The sequence below is a fragment of the Phocoena sinus genome, chromosome 13 (genome assembly GCF_008692025.1).
Source record: "Phocoena sinus isolate mPhoSin1 chromosome 13, mPhoSin1.pri, whole genome shotgun sequence".
NCBI classification, from domain to species: Eukaryota; Metazoa; Chordata; class Mammalia; order Artiodactyla; family Phocoenidae; genus Phocoena; species Phocoena sinus.
In genome coordinates this window covers 51,173,790-51,191,065 of record NC_045775.1, presented here as the reverse complement: position 1 = coordinate 51,191,065, position 17,276 = coordinate 51,173,790, and the positions used below count along the sequence as shown (strand labels likewise).

Genomic DNA, 17,276 nt, shown 5'->3' with positions numbered 1-17,276 from the left:
TCTATTTGCTTTATTAAACACATACCTCTGTGACACTGTCTCCCTGTTCCCAGTGTAGATGAATGGATACGACATTGTTCTTCTTTTTGTAAAAAACAAAACAAAAACCGTTCTGTTGTCTTGTGGTAGCATTTCTGTTGCTCAGTTCTTATGCCCTGGTGCCTTGTGAGGTGGCCTTTTCACAGAATGCCTTTTATCTGAGGCAAGAATTGTTTTATCTTTCTAAATTATAGAGAAAGTAAGTGTATTTTTTAAAAGTCTGTTTGGGTGGGAAGCAGAGAGTGGAGGCAGGGAGGAATCTGGTAAGAGATGATTTGGGAGAGCATAAATGGTACAGGAGCTGGGATGGAATGAGGGGGTACTTGCAGAACTTGATAATTGGCAATGAAGTGAGGGGTGATATATGTGTTTTAGATGAGTTTAACTTCACAAGTGAATCCAGAATGCTGTTCAAGACAGATAGAAATATTCTTCAAGTGTCATGCCAGTTTCAGACATGGTGACTTTGCTCCACCATATTAAATGTCCATAAAACCGCTGTGTATTCCTATTACTCTTTTATTAGGGGCTCTGAGTACAGCTGTGCAGGTTTTATATACAGTATTCATTTAAATTTCTCAGTATATGATGCTCTTAGTGTAATTAGGTTTTGCATCCTGACAGACAGAATTAATGGTGGATACTGTATGCTTGTATGCTCAAATTTCTTAAATGGGGAATGGGGAGGGTGCAAACATCTGGTGATAAATCACAGATTATGTTTGATTTACATGGTCCCAAAGTTAAATAAATTTATTGGGAGACAGGTTCTTCAGGGTTCTCAGTCTCCTGACTTATTGAAGCCCTCTTATAAAATATTATTTCTGAAGCTGCGTGAACAATAGAAGCCTGAAAACCTAGGCAACAAGAATATAACTTATCAATGACATCTTGTATCTGGAACCCTAAAATTAAAAATCTTAATATAAAATAACAAAAAACATTTCCAACAGTAGGATGAATTCATGATAAAGCTTTAAAACGAGGAACTGCTAAGGACATGAACACATTTCAAAATTCTCGACTTAAGTTTATGTGACACCCCTGATGCGTTGAATGCAATGTTCTCTACATACTTGAACTCCTAAAGCTTAACATGTTCCTTTTTATCTTCATTTTGAGAACAATTTAATAAACAGGAATACAGTAAATACTATTTCTCACAGATTTTAACCCAGACACTCTCCAGCACATGTACTACCTTCATCCTGAAACCAGTAACTCTCCTCTCTCTGCTTAGGACCTACAAAAAGAGTGAGACGAACATATTTTAAAGGTTGCTAAGAAGTGAGGTGAACGCTTGGGTCTTCGTTTGTACCAGCAATGGCAGGAAGTGTGAAGTAGCTGAGCTTTTCCCAGGGCATTCTGTGATAGAACTGTTTATTTAAATACCATTTCTGTATATGCAATAAGTTCATACTGTATATATTCACAATGCTTGAAGTGAGGACTTGAAAGGAAGTGGCGGCGGGGGCTAGATATCATTTCATTTGGAGAAATAAGGAAATGAGCTGGTTTATTCACAGACACTAAAAGTTTGTTAAAAGGTACTGGGATGTTTCAGGCCTTCCTGGAAAGGAGTTGAGAAGCCTCAGGCCCCATTCTGTCCTGCTTCAAACACTTTACTCTCAGAGAGTGAGGGAGGAAATAACAGTGTTTTCGTTTTTTAAACCCCTCCCCGGCTCCATACACACAAACATGATTTCTTATGACTGTGTTGTAGTCGTGTGTTCTTCATTATGATTCTGTTACTCCATTGTCCCTGGGCCTGGTGTGTTCAAGAATGTACACATCCTATGCTCTTTTTTTCAGACTACTTCCCATTTAAAAAACCAAAAAATTGTGGGACTTTTGCTGGTATGAGGATGGGATTAGCAGTGTTCTTTAAACCTGCTTGGAAAAGTGTTTTATAAAAGACTGTTAACTTTTAAAAGGCATTAGCCACTTAGCAAATTTTCCTAAGTGTCTCCTAAGGCCCTGCAGCTTTCCCAATTAACAATAAATGAACCCATTTTTAGAGACATGGACATCAGAACACATAGACGGAGCTGGGATTATGTACATTTATTCCAGGGTTGCTTTAGCTACAAATTGTAGACATGGGTTTGTGGGTCTGTTCTTTTGCTTGCTGTCATCTTGTTATCCCATTAGCCCGCTGTTTCATTTAGTAAAACACATGGCCAGTGAATCAGCCTTTAAGGGGATGGGCCTATTTCTCTCTCTCTCTCTATTTCCCAGTGTCATTCATGATCATGGGATGCGATCAATTCCTCCCTTTCACATGGGAAAGGAGACCAATACAGTTCACGTGGGTCCATTGTACTCAAGAACCTAAACTTGGCTGAAGGCAACTCAATGGTTGATCCAAATACTGTTTTCCCTTTCTGTAAAGTGATAAAGGGAGCATTTATCAGGTCTTTATGAGATGGCAGAAAAGGCAAATTAAGCCATTTCCCCAAAGTCTATCCTTTAAAGCAGGACCCCCAAACCCATAGGGGGGCTGTGCTTTTAAATAACAATGGATGTGGTACATGCCCATGCTAGCTATACTTTGTCTGTTAGGATTTTAAATATTGGTAGCAGGTCTGACAAAGGGGTTTGATGGCGGGGGTGTGTGGGGGGGTATCAGCGAAAGGGGCCTCAACGACAGTGACTTAGGGCTGGGCTGGGAATGGAATTCCCAAGAGCCCACCTGGACACAGCAGGCCCCTCAGCCCAGGTCTCCACTGCTCAGGGTGGGGGGATGCGAGAAAGCAGCTGAGCTCCAGACCCTGGGCCTCCTGCGGCGCCAAGTCAGGGGAGAGGAGGCCCCAGGCCCCTGCTTCGGGTCGCCATGGCAACGAGGCCTGGAATGCCACAGTCGTAGCCCTCTTCCTCGGCACATCCGGACTCCCAGTTCTGCTGCTTCGAGTCAATGTACAAAGCAAGGGAGGAACCCTGGAGGAAAATAACCACTCCCTTCTTCCCTTCACCACTGCCTTGTCCCCTTACAAAAAAGAAAAAAAAGAAAAGAAAACTGCATGTTTGAAAGAAACTACAGGCAGTTTTTGGTGCCATTTGGGAGCAACTATTTTGAGTTCTGGTTTCCTCTTCAGAGATTTGTTCGCCTCTTGTAAATCGTTGGCTGCTTTGACGTTGAACTTGATGACATTTCATGTTTTCGTTGTGCTGCTTTTACATCAATTTTGAGTTTTTTGTTTCTTTATAATTTTATTATTATTTTAAGGAAATGTCCCCCTCCCTCCTCCTTCCCCTGTTCTCCTCAACCAAAGGACTGTTTCCTACTCAGTTTTCTCAGTCATAAGGGAAAGTGTTTCCTTCCAGGTGTGTCCCCAGCTTATTAGGACTGTCCTATGATCGGGGAGGGTGTCCGGGTCCTTCGGGGGAAGGCGGGGAGGGAGGCATGGGGAAGGCACTCAGAGGTCAGAGATTTGGGGGAGGTGGGGGAGATTGAGTTTGAAATCATGTTTAAGATGCCGGTGGCTCAACCTGTGCTTGATTTAAGTTATAATTTTAAAAAGCTAGTTAGAGAACAGAAAATGACTGGGCCAAGTCACACCTGTACTTTTTTTCTCCCCCTCCTCTGTCTCCAACCTCTTTCTAGGTTCTTCACACACCCCCGTTCGGCGTAGTACCCAGAGAGCTCAAGATGTGTGGCAGTTTTCGGATGGAAGCTCGAGAGCCCTTAAGTTCTGAGAAAATTTGAACCCCCAGGGGCGGGGTGGACGCGTGCCGCCCAGCCGACATCTGCGTGGTCTGTCATCCTGCTAGTTTGTGATGTTTTCTGACAGTAGCCTCCAAGAAGCCGTTGTGCGAAGACAGAGTCCTGCAGTGTCCTTCCTGCCCGGGCCTGCAGTGCCATTTTATTTATATTTTTTAATAAAAAGTAAAAACAAAAAAACAGACCCACATTGGAACAGTGAATCAGTCCCATATTGAGGGCCCATGGACCATCGCTGTCCTGAGTGCCGTCCTGGCCCTTCTGAGACCAGCCAACCTAATTCCCCGTATTGTGGAAATGAGCATGAGTCCCCCAGACCCCTTGTTTCTATACATTCTATGTTGTCTTTTAAAAAGTGTGCTTAACATTGACACAATAAATGTTGGAGCTTTAGGTGGTGTTTGCTTGTTCTTTAATTATTAATGCTTATAAGACAATGCAGCCGCTTCAGACTGTATTTCTGTACCCGTTTTTGCACACACCCATCGGGTGGGAAGGAGGAACAGATTTGAGGAACGGGTAGGAGGTGTAGGAGGGGAAATAGGTTACTGCTTATCAGATGGCATAAATTTTCAAGGAGAATCAAAATGCAAAACTTGGGAATAAATCATAGCAATATCATAATTAATGTAGTAGTAGTGTTGCTGTTTATTAACGCTAAAGTGTGGTTTTCCTAACTGTCTGACATAATTTGCATACCATTAAATAATGCATAATATGGCATGCTGAATTCTGTTTTTCAAATATATGCTTTTGGTGGCTACCATGCAGGATTTGAATTTGTCTTTTAATTTAGCTCAAGAAAGCTAATGTCCCTGGATTAGTGGTAAATCCCAAAGAAGGTGATGAAAATCAGTAGTTGTTTATTAAGTATTCTAATTTTAGGTTCCCCAAACTTCAGCAAATATATCTTAATGCAGACAAACAAACAAACATAAAACTTCTTTATTACCCACATCAGGAAATTTGGGGCAGGTTTATAAGGGGAAAAAAATGATAGGAGGAAAGAGGTCCATATCAGAACACGCTATTGTAATCGTAATAGTGCCCCATTCCTTAGAAATTAGTGACACAAATGTTAGGTCTACAAACGAGTGATTAAAAATTCCTTCTGGCCCAGTTAATTTGCAAATAACTTTTCTAAGTTTGGTGTTTTCTATTGCCTGGAGATCCAGAAGAGAACTAGAAACAATATAGCATATTAAAATAGGTTTATAAATAATAGAACTCAGACACCTGTGTATTATAGATTTACATATTGGCTGTGAACGTAAGTGGGGAAAATCTTACCCACTCACCCTCTGGCTAGATTACCTAGCCTAGTGAGAAGACAGAAAAATAATTGGCATCTGGATTCTTTCCTGCTTATTCATCATAAATAATGACTCCTCACAGATGTGTGCTGCCTTATACGTTATACGGTGCTTTCATGTGCATCATTTCATCTGATCCTCGTTGGGACAGATCTCACGACTTCCACTTTGTGGATGGGGAGACTGAGGCTCACCAAAGTTAACGGCTTGCCCAGGGCCACGTCAATGAGAAGGAGAGCAGAGAAGCCAGATGTTCTGATGTCTCATCCAGTGAATTCCACTGAACTCTGTGACTGGTCAAGGGGATTGTCTCTCCCCATGTTAGCACACAAGCCATAAACGTTCACAAACACACACATGTATGGCTCACACACAGAGATCAAGGATGTCCACTGGTAAGGCACACAAAAGTGTCTCTTCCTACCAACAGCTGTGCACACTGCCAGAGGGAGTTTGGAGCAAGCAGCCCTTCTTGCCATCATCTTTCCCCAGTGGCTTTTCCATGACAAATAAATAACCCTGATTAACTAGGTGGCCTGGATGAGTTTTTGAGAGTTCCTCTCATCTAGGTGAGATGGGACCTCCAGACAAGTGTTATTTCTTAAAGGAACATTTCCTGTCCCATGCTCTGCCTCTGTGTTACCGAAACCTAAGGCTATTAGGGATTCTGTGACAGCATCCTCAACTGAACATGCTAAGCTCCTTGCCATTACCTAGAAAGAGTGACTCTGCTTCAAAAGGGAGACCCGACTGAAACAGAACAAACAATCCTGGATTTTGGGACACCTTCAGCCCTGGTGTTCACTACAGTTTCATTTCTAGTTTGTGTTTCCACCTCCACCTCTTATTTCTTCTTGAAGTCAGTTTGTAAATAAATGGATATCTCTAGAAGTGGGCTTGGCAGGGGGAGGGTTGGGGGGAGGAGGGGGGAGTGGGTAAAGGATATCTTTTTCTTCTTCCCCCCTTTGGAGAAGAAAGACCCCTCGTTAAAACAAACAAACGAAAAAACCCCCAAACCCCACATAGCTTCCCCTATATCCTTTTTAGCTGAAAGAAAATAAAAATCCATTATGAAATGATGGTGTTATGCGAGGGCTAGAACTTTTGAAGACCCACGCAAGATTGATGATTTGGGAAGACATCTCCCCGTGTGATATGTCAAGGTCATGTTTCTCCGTGAATGGTGGAAGCAGCAGAAGGGACTGACAAATCTGATTGGGGTCCTCACTGTGCCCTCTCCCGAGAGTGAAACTTCAAATTACAGAGAGATTAATTGGCTGCCCAGCATGCACCGAGCACGGATTAGAGGACAGAGTTCCGAGTTCTCGGGAGGGTAGGGACCAAATATGGGACATTGTTCTTACCCTCCCACGCCTGGTCTATGAACATTAATTTTGTGGTCTGTCCAGATTGTCACACTAAACAAAAAGATCTGTTAGCTATCTGGGCCCATGATGGCAGAGACTCAGTAGCTCCTACAGCACCCAGCACCTGGCCTTTTGAATACTGGTGGTGCTGGAGAAATAAATGATTGTATCAAAACTGGTGGTAAAGAAAAATCTTAGGGAAGGAGAGAAAACTTGGATCCTACTGAGGTCTAACTGAGCACCCCAAACCTCGGTAGAATGTCTCCTAGGCATTTTTGCTTGGAGTTTTCCAGAGTATTTGTATTAGAGCCAAACCTATCGAGTGGTAAGAAATATCTTTCAAGTTTTATGTGTGCTGACATACTCTTCTTTTTTTTTTTTTTTTTTTTGTGGTACACGGGCCTCTCACTGCTGTGGCCTCTCCCGTTGCGAAGCACAGGCTCCGGACGCGCAGGCTCAGCGGCCATGGCTCACGGACCCAGCCGCTCCGCGGCACGCGGGATCCTCGCGGACCGGGACACGAACCCGTGTCCCCTGCATCGGCAGGCAGACTCTCAACCACTGCGCCACCAGGGAAGCCCCTACTCTTCTTTTTTTGAGGGCTAGACAGTGAAGTTAATGTTGAAGATGATCCTTCCTATTAACATATTTTTTCTCAGTGTTAATGTTTATTGCTATGAAGAATTCTTATTTTATAAAGTAGGGTCCCCAGAAAGGAGTGGTAGAGAGGATCAGAACGGAAGTATTCTGCAGGTGCCGTTTCTCTTCTTACATGCCACATAGCTTTGGCTCCTTTTTGGTTGTAGTGTGAGGGAAGAGATTTGAGGAACATGCATATTGGTTGTAAAGTCAATATGGAATTCAGTTGAAAGTTCAGAAAAAAGGTGTGCTGCTGCAAGCACACGTTCCTTCTTCAAGGATCCATCCTGAGTTCTTTTTTTTTTTTTTTTTTTTTTTTTTTTGCGGTACGCGGGCCTCTCACTGTTGTGGCCTCTCCCGTTGCGGAGCACAGGCTCCGGACGTGCAGGCTCAGCGGCCATGGCTCACGGGCCCAGCCGCTCCGCGGCATGTGGGATTTTCCCGGACCGGGGCACGAACCTGCGTCCCCTGCATCGGCAGGCGGACTCCCAACCACTGCGCCACCAGGGAAGCCCCATCCTGAGTTCTTAATCAACAGGGAAACAATAATGTTATGTTGCTTTTCTCTGACTTCCTAGCAGAGACAGCGCTTTTCAGTTTGCACTGTTTCAATTCCAGCAAAATCCAGAAGCAGTCATTCTTTTCCTTCCTATCTTAGTGTAAATTAAGATACCTATTGTTAAATCCCATTACTTTCCCCCTTGCTTTATATTTTAAAAAATGCTCCCAGGAAACACTTAAGGTTTATAGAGTACTTTTACAGACATGATAGAATCAATTCTCCTAGTGATTCTAGAAATTAGGTAGGACAAGAATAGACTAAAACTTGAAAGGAACCACAGCTGTCATTCGTTTTACAGATCAGGGCAACAGAGGCCCAAAGATTAAGTGAAGGACCTAAGATCACACAGCTTGAAAAAAGTGAGAGCCAAGCTTGAAGCCACACAGTTAGTGGCTGAGCCAGAACTGGAACCCAAGCCTCCAGCTCCTGTGCAAAGGAACTCAAACGGCAAATCTCTCCCTTGCGACCTACTAAATTCAGAAGCAGGAATGGCAGAAAAAGTGTGCATTACAGAAGAACTTAAGAATGAAATCAAAAGCTTGTTTTGGTGCCAGTCCTAGTGGGGAATATGTAAGCGTGTCCCATATTTCAAGGGTTTCTAAGCGGCATCCTGATGACAGGGCACATTTAGGTCACTACCTAGAAAGGTTCCTCTTTTAATCCACCCCTCTGATGGTAGAAATGAATTTTAGGAATCAAGAATTGCTGGGAGACAGCATTTAAAGTTAAAAGGGCATAAAAAAGAGCTACTCACCAAACCAAATTCATCTCAAATGTCTTAAATAGATCTCACAATCTGTTCCATTCTCTAGGCAGGATTTAAGGGAAACACCCACTTAATTTGCATTTCGAGGCCTCATCACATCCTGTTAGAGAATTCAAATAGCCAATAGCATGACCTGAATCCTGTTACTAGGGATATTTAATTTTGAGTTCAAAGATGGTGACATAACAAAGAACTAAAGGGAAGATTGACTGAAGTGGTATACAACTCTGGGTTGCGAGAATTATTCCGCTTACTATGCTGTTTAGGCTGTACAGTCTTTTTCTGCACAAGGTGAAATCTTAGTCATTCTCCCCTTTGGTCAGGGGTTCCTGGCTCTGTTTAGAGATGTACAAATTCTGCTCTGTTCAGGTCTTCTGCCGCCATTTCTTTTCTTGCCAACCATCCTTTGATTCACATTTACTTCCTCGAATGGACATGGGTTGACTTTGAATGTTTCGGGGCCCGATAGCGCTGCAGTTGCTGTGTGCAGCAGCTGTTTCGAGCCTGCACAGGCAAAGCTATCCCTGAAATAGGAGCAGGGCAGCAGGAAGCCTAAGAGAGCCACAGCAAATCAAATATCCCTGTTGAGGATGGTCTGAGAGGAAGTCATTTGCCTGATTTCTTTCCCTGCTGATTTTTCCCTCTTCTCCGACACACAGAAAGCAAACCTACGGAGAGGTGCATGGAGATTTTCTCCCTTTGGTGCTAAGATTTGCGAAGTGTTGCTCACGCCCTATTTCAGAGTGCCTGACTTTTTACCTGTTGCTGGCTTCCCCACACTAAGCGGAAAAACGAAAATGCAAATACTCCTCTTCGGAAACTCGCCCGAAGTTCGGAACTCAGGAACACGAGAGATTTTCTTTTAAAGGGGTCCCCTTTGCGTGGATTTGCTGGTGGCTGCTTTGCCTTATTTGTGGAGTCCTTTTTATTTTTCGGCTTCTTTGAGGGTACACGTTCTTTTCCCTCTGACAGGCTGATGGGCCAGGGATGGACTCCTGGCGTTTTTGGTCCAGGCTGGTGAATGCGCCTGGTCTCTGAGCTGACGGCTCTGGGTTGTAATCCTGGCTTTATCTTCGTCTTGCTCACCCACCTGTTGTCCTCTCTCTGTGCTTAACCCCATTCAACCCGCATTTCTCCCTCCAAAAAAGGAAAAGACACACATTGCTTCCTACCTCTTATCGAAGAGCAGCACAGAACAGTCACACAGTACAAGCCATCTGAAGGCTCTGGACTCTACGTAGGATGGGGGTACTGACAACCAGTCTTGATGACTGGGGGGAAGTGGGGTTGGGATCCATCTTAACAGTGGCTTTTCCTTTGCTTTAGGTTAGTAGACCCATTTCCTTTACAAGCTTATGTCACAGGAAAAAAAGCTGCAGTGATTTTTGTTTGAAATCTAAAGCTGTCATCATGTTTTTAAAATGCCCCAATTTTGGAAATGGTTGCATTTGCAATGGTCAGGGTGAATTTTATCACTTTGGTGCACCTTAGGGTTGGAGGTCCCTCTCTACCCCTCTCCCTGCTGGAGGGTAACACTGGAGGACAGCCCTCTCCCACAGGCCTTGTGCATCTCACCAAGGGTCGCTAAGTACCACACATCTTGGCTGCCTGGGGCTTGAGGGCCAGGCCGTGTCCAAACTGTGACCTCTGACTGAAAACCTAACTCTTCTCATCCTCAGCTGGCAGACTGCCCGGAGCTTGGTAAAGAGCAAAATGTAGGTTAAAGTAGAAATAATAATCAGCTAATGTTTATTGAGAATTTACTATGTGCTAAGTACAAAAATAAGACTTTTCCATTCAAGTTCTTATTTCTTCTTCATTATCATCGTGTAGGGTAGGTACTATCATTATTTCCATTTTACTGAAGATTAGAGAGACTAAAGTGACCTGTCCAAGGGTATACAATTAGTCCTGCCACTGTGATATGACTTAGGAATCTTCACTCTTATCCTCTACCTACTGACCTCCAGGATCTCATTTTACAGTTTTGTCACCATATGTATGCCAAAGTTGGGGGGTATCATATGAAAAAAATGACAACAGTGCCAATTAAACTGATTAGGAAGCATACTCAAAGTGGCTTTGCTTAATGGGCTCTGGTTCTGTTAACTACTGTGCAAGGCCAGTGTCAGTATTTCCCACGGTGCTTGCATTTCTGTCCGTCTTTGGCGCTGGGAGGACCAGTTTGATTTTGTGAGGCGTATCTGAGGAATTCACTTGTGCGTCTGCAGTAAGGCTCATTCACTTGTTCAATCAACAAATATTTATTAAGTCCCTGCTATAAGCAACCTACAGAGCTAAGTGCTGGGGAAGGGATGCAAAGAGGTAAAAGACACAGTCACTGCCCGTCAGAAATGGCCACCAGTGGAGAATTAAATTAATTAGAATCTTCCTAAATAACTAGTCTTAGTTAAGCTGATGTGGTGAGAACAGTGGACCTTTTAAAATGTTAATATATAATTCACTTTGCCAGCCTAGACAGCAGTCCCAGGCAAGGGGCTTCCGAGCTCCCAAGTGAATGGGAATGTTATTCTTTATACCTTATCAGTAGGATGCACACTTAAAAGTTGTTTTCAGACGGTGGAGATAAGTATACATTGATGTTTCTTCATCTGGCCCAGCCTTATTGAGAAAAAAATAACATCAAATAATTTAGGAGGATATTAGTAATAGAAACAAAATTCTTGCACTGTGATCAAAGGTAAGTGACCTATACAGGGGATAAGTCCATGTATTCAACCCTCTGTGCTGATCTGTACCTGATTACCTGCCTCTAATTCAATATAAAAGGAACATGACAAAGAAATCTTTACTTCTCTATGTGCAGTCCTGTGATCTTTCTCAGAACGTCAACATAAGCTAAGTTTGTTTTCTCCACCTACAATGTGCAATGTGGTGTTTTATGTACTTTGGGCAACTATAAAAACTATAAGACCCCACTCCTGTTTTCAAAAGGATTATGATTGGCCCTAATGCAGGGGATAAAGACTATAAACATACAAGCAGATAATTAACAATTAAAAGGTGCAGGGACTTTCCTGGTGGCGCAATGGTTAAAAATCTGCCTGCCAATGCAGGGGACACAAGTTTGAACCCTGGTCCGGGAAGATCCCATATGCCGTGGAACAACAAAGCCCGTGTGCCACAAATAATAAGCCTGCGCCCTAGAGTCCACGAGCCACAACTACTGAAGCCCGTGCGCCTAGAGCCCATGCTCCACAACAAGAGAAGCCACCGTAATGAGAAGCCCGTGCACCGCAATGAAGAGTAGCCCCTGCTCACCGCAACTAGAGAAAGACCGCGTGCAGCAATGAAGACCCAACACAGCCAAAAATTAAAAAAAAAAAAAATAAATAAATAAAATAAATTTATTAAAAAAAAACCCCAAAACAAAAAAACAATTAAAAGGTGCAATATGATTAATTCAGAAGTGAGAGACATGAACCGTAGGCATATGAAAGAAGATAATGTCTCTGGGACCCACAAAGATGTTGGGCTTTTAGTTGGTCATCAAAAGCAGGCTGGGATTTAGATGGTAAAGAGAAAGGACGAGGCAAACCAATTCAAGGCAGCGCTGTGGTGCTTGGAGGGCAATGGCTAGACCAGTAAGGCAGGAAGAGAAGGGTTGTCTATGAAAATCATGGAAAGTAAGGTTGGAAACTAACTTGGAGCCATTTTATGGAGCACCCTTAGTGATAGGCTTAAGGGGGTTGTATTATAGTCAGTAAAAAGGTTTTCAAAATCAGGTCCATAGAAAAGTTTTAAGAAGAGTGTGGCAGGGTATGGAATGGATTGACAGTGAACGCAAAGGAGACCAAGAGACCAGTAGGAAGTGATCCTTGAAAGTGCTGGTAATTTCCTAGAGGAAGGGCTCTGCTATGAGTATAGTATTTGGGTCAAATCATGTAGTCATCTTCATCACATTCAAGCAGACAATGACCCCAGTGTTCAATGGTATATCTAAATCCCCCCCTTGCCTTAGTCTAGAGCCGTTCCAGACTGTCTGTGGAAGCCCACAAAAGGTCTTCCTTATATGTTGACTGCTGCTAGAAGCCCACCCAACGAAGAGCCTAAAGATGAAGACCTTGAGGCTCAAGCAGGTCAGTTAGTTCCTAGAGATGGACCATGTTTATAATACAAAGGGAAAACATCATGTCTCATGAAGCATTTAGTACTTTACCATCGTCTCAAGCACAATGATAAACTCAACTCGAAAAAGAACAGAAAGGTACAAGAGTAGGCTCCAAGGATTTTCCTTTTCAGGGGGGAAGAGTTACAAATTTTTTAATTCTCTTGACTACTTGTAAAAGTTATATTATGTTGCTTTTTTCTTTGTAGCATGCTTGTTGATACATGCTATATCCTGTAATAATATGATTTTATTGTCATTTGGCCACAAAATTACGTGAATTTCATAATGAAGGCATGAATTAGAAGAGAGCAAGCATGTTTATCCAGAATCAGAGTAATGTTCTCTGTATAAAATAAGGCTGAGCAGGCTGGGGCTTCACTCTCTTGTAGTTTACATTTCAAAAACAGAGACCTTTGTATTTTTGTTTTGCAGTCGTATAATCTGGTATCCTTCCGTGCCTCATGTCCCCTGCCTATCTGTTCCTCCTGGAAGCAAGACTGGTCTATGACTGTCTGGTGTCATAAATCAGGACATTTCAGGCACATAAAGAATAATTTTGGGCACTGGGTTTCAAATTCTCCCTTTCACCCTTGGGTTTCTCCCGGAACCCCCTTCCCACTCCTGTGACCTGTCCACAGCCACAAGCCCCAGCCCTGGACCCACCCTTCAGGAGGATCGTCAGGGTGTAAATACATGCTAAGTGAATGGCCAGGAGATTCCCAAAGGGTTCAACACACATGGAAACATTCCCCTGAGGTGTGAAAACATTTTGATATTACCAGTATGGCCTATATCTCCCCTCCCACTGAAATAAAGTATAACTGAAAAAGTTAAGTGTTCCCTACAGACCTTGATGGGGGACTGGGAGGAAAGTAAGGCCTCTGTGAGATGCAGCCTTTGGAGCAGAGGACAAAACTCCCTTCTCTAGCTAGGTATCCCCTCTTCCATGTCGGCACCTCAGCAAAATGCTAATCACTGAAAATCATGTATACTTGGTTAGGAAACCCAAGGGTCCAAACAACTGTTTAATGTAATAGTTTGCATATAATCACTCTTTCCATTTTCCCTGGGAGTCAGAATTACGGTGTCTGTACAGGAAGCATGTACATACGTACAGTTTCACCTCTAATTCCTTATGTATACACCTGTTTACAACATATGCATATTCATATCTTGTGTGTGCCACCTGTCCACACACAGCCAGACAGGAAAGCACCCCTTGTCTGTAATGACTATGATGATCTCAAGGACATTATTGGGCTTTGATCTTTGATCTTCATCATGCCCAGGTTTCTAGAGCCTTATCTTCAGAAATTGTATTCGCTCTGGGCTCCCACCCGTCTTCTGCTGGAGTTAAACATCAAGGCGACAAAGCTGGGCTAGAGAGGCTTGGTTTATCCTTTCCAGGCCTAAGGAGTCATTGTGTCTACAGCACAGATGTGGGATGGGCAGGAGCGGAGTAAACCTATCCTGTCTCCTACTGGAAATCACATTTAATTCTGACCCAAGGGGCCTCTGTGCTGCAAATGGAGAGGTAATTAAGCCTCCAGACTCTGAGCTTTTTGGGGTGAGAGGGCTTAGTTTTTCATATATGCATCCAGTATATTTTTGAAGAGCAGAGGGTGGGGGTCAGAAAGGCTTAGGAAGCCTTGAAGAGAACGGAAACAAGATGACAGGTGTTGGGTGTATTGCCGTTAGGTGGCATGGATAAATAGAACACATATTTAAAAATTCATTCCTGCTTTAAAAAGCTCAAAGAATTCTACCAGCGTTCTGGGTGGTGTGACAGAGGAATGGGGACACTGACGTGCTCGGTGAGGGCTCACGTGAGGGAGTGGAGGCTGGAATGTTCCTCCTGCTATCATTATTATTTAAAAAAAATCTGATGAAGTGGAAAAGTTTCACCTGCAGAGACCAGAAGTGAGACCTCGAAGGACGGGAGCCCTCCGCTGGTAACCATATTTGGTTGTTAACCAACACAGCCAAGGACATGGAGCCTAGTGACCTAGAGGGAGATGGCTGAGGTATCCAGTACCCAGGAGCAGTCCCCCTGAGGAGTGTCGGTCCCATTTCAGCCACTGCCGGCAAGGAACATTCCACTTGCTGTAGCTCTGTGTTGACTCAGACCTTGCCTTCTGGGTGTGTGGCTGCAGTAGAGCTTGTAAAATCTGAAGCAAGCGAGAGGACTTAAGATTTCCATTTAGGAATGTTGACACCTTCCAGGGACACAGAGAGCATGTGTATGGTGTGTGTGTGTGTGTGTGTGTGTGTGTGTGTGTGTGTGTGTGTGTGTGTGTCGGGCTTATACAGAGGGTGGGGGTCACTCCCTCACTCCCTCCAACTATGTTAGCACTGGTGAAGCGAAAGTTGCCCCTGTACACTGCAAACCCTCCCCTTTCACCACACACTTTAGGAACGAAGCCGAGAGAACTCTCTAGCATGGGCACCCTTAGTTTTTTTTTTTTTTTTTTTTTTTTTTGGGCCAAGCTTACAGTTTTCAAAGTGCTATGACAGGATGGTTGCAAAAATAAAAAGCTAGTGAAAGCTTAGTCACAATATTTCTATAGCTGGCAATCAAAAGATCATATTGCACGCAACTTGCAAAATCATCATAGAGAAATTATGCATTTTCCAGAATACCTTATTCCCTTCTGTGTATTAAACATTACTTTAATATTCTGGTGACAATGTTTTATAATTAATCTAAATGTAAGGGAATGAACACACCAGAGATTATGTCTCAGTGCAAAGAGGTGAAAAAGGCTTTTTTTCAGGGGCAGACCAGATTACTGACTCAACTCCTTCCACTTAAGAGTAGCCATGGATGTCACTGAGGCTAATATCCCGTCCCATCCTCCAGTGAATGCAAACATTCTGTACACTTTGGGGAGTAAAACTCCTTCACTCATAAGGGTGTTAATGTTAACACAGAAGAAAAGCATTTTAAAACTTGCATTAGTTCATAGACTTATATTGAACTCATGAGGGGGAATCTAGCCCCAGAGAGATAAAAACTAAAGAGCTGAGACATAAACCAGTATGATAACATGCTTATTATAAGATGCAAATTGAGGGACCCAATTCACTAAAACACATGTTACTGGTATTTAATTTTGCTTGTGGGAATATATCAGAAGTTGGCCTATGCCTTTTGCACAATCTACTTAAAAGGAGCGTGAGTAACTTTAGCTATTAAAAAAAAAAAGTGATAAAGAAGCACACGGCAAGCCAAGACCGAGAGAGAATTGTGAGGATGTAATTTAAGTGTCATTGTACATAGCTTTCTTTCCTGGCTTGGGCTTAGAGGTACAACACTGGCATGGGAAGGCAAGTGGGGCTGCGCTCCTGGGTGGGGAGCCCGGGGTTCTCAGCAGGGCGGTGGAATGGGCTAGCCAAACCAGTAGGGAGGGGGCTCCTGTGAGTGGGCGCCAGAAGAGGCAGGCCCACACCCAGTGGTCATCGCAGGAACTTCACTCACTATAGTATGGTTGTGAGCCTGTGGTTTGGAGCAGAGAAGATGCACTTCCCCGTGAGAAAAAGGTCAGTTCCTCTTTCCTCCAGTGGCACAAACAGCCTGCAGGGTGTACTTGGACTTCCTGCCACTGCTTCCAGCCTGCCCCTGCCCCCCTCCCCCCCACAAGTCAGTGAATTATGCTTCCCTCTCAAGCTGACATTGTGAGGTTGTACCCCGCATCTCCCAGGTGGCCATTCCTGTGGGGCTCAAGAGACGGGAAAACTGGTCCTCAGCTCTTCCCTCCTCTTACCACCTTCCTCACCTGGGGGCTCTTCAGGATGGGATCTCTCCCCTCAAGACTCAAAGTGCTATCAGTGGATCAAAGTGCTGTCACAGAGAGTGGGCATCATCTGGGAGTCCATTAGAAATACACAACCTACAGACCATCCCCAGAAATACTGAGTCGTGTTCTGCGTTAACTTTTGAGAAGTATGGTCAACCCCATGCTCCGACCTATTGCATGAGCCCCTCATTTTGCATCTACCATTTAGGGTTTGTATAATGAAGAAAGGTCCCTCCAAACATTTATTTTTGTGTGTGTGTGGGGGGGCCGAAAGAGTCAAATCTTTTTGATTAGAGGGAAAAAATATCATAGGAAGCATAGGGATAAATTGGAGGTTGTCAGGGCACAAGCATGACACACTGTTAAATACTACTTTGGATACCATTGAGGTCACCTTGATGTTGGCTGGAGATGGAACGGGCGTCCAGCCCATGGGGGAACGGAGGGTCTGTTGAGGGGATACATTTGCTCTGAGAGTGTTGGCTGAAGCCCTAGAAGAAACTTTGAACATAAGGGTGGTTTGCCCCTGCCTAGCCCTCTCCAGAAATATGCTGTCAGCAGCCTCCTTGAGAGCAGAAGTTAGGGAGACAGGGAGGCGAGGAAAGGGGTGAAGGACAGGGAAACCCAGGCCACCTTAGATGATTAAACTTGCTGACCCCAAGGCTGGCCGGGTAAGCTTTCAATGATTTTAGGGGCTTCTTGGGCTAACTCTGCTCCCACTAACTTGCCGATGCCTGAAATTCCTTTAATAAGATGAAAATCCTTTCATAACACAATTAGGAGAGAAAATGCTTACACTGCAAAGTCTGGGTTGAGGTAACACTTAAGTGTGAACGAGTTGAAGAATAACCAGTCAGGACTTCCCTGGTGGCGCAGTGGTTAAGAATCCACCTGCCAATGCAGGGGCATGGGTTCGAGCCCTGGTCCGGGAAGATCCCGC

The 17,276-nt window shown here is 43.9% G+C and overlaps 1 protein-coding gene across 4 annotated transcripts in view; it reads left to right on the top strand.

The window, feature by feature from the left end:
• BCL11A (BAF chromatin remodeling complex subunit BCL11A) overlaps positions 1 to 5,820 on the top strand; it is a 100,423-nt gene extending 94,603 nt beyond the window's left edge. Inside the window, exon 5 of one of the 4 annotated variants that reach the window (XM_032653523.1) lies at positions 3,644 to 5,820. In XM_032653523.1, coding sequence (XP_032509414.1) covers positions 3,644 to 3,735 — 92 coding nt within the window. In that variant the 3' untranslated portion in view covers positions 3,736 to 5,820. The remainder of the gene's footprint in view (positions 1 to 3,643) is intronic. The other 3 variants (XM_032653521.1, XM_032653524.1, XM_032653519.1) reach the window with 3 other exon arrangements.
• The last annotated feature ends 11,456 nt before the right edge of the window (positions 5,821 to 17,276 follow it).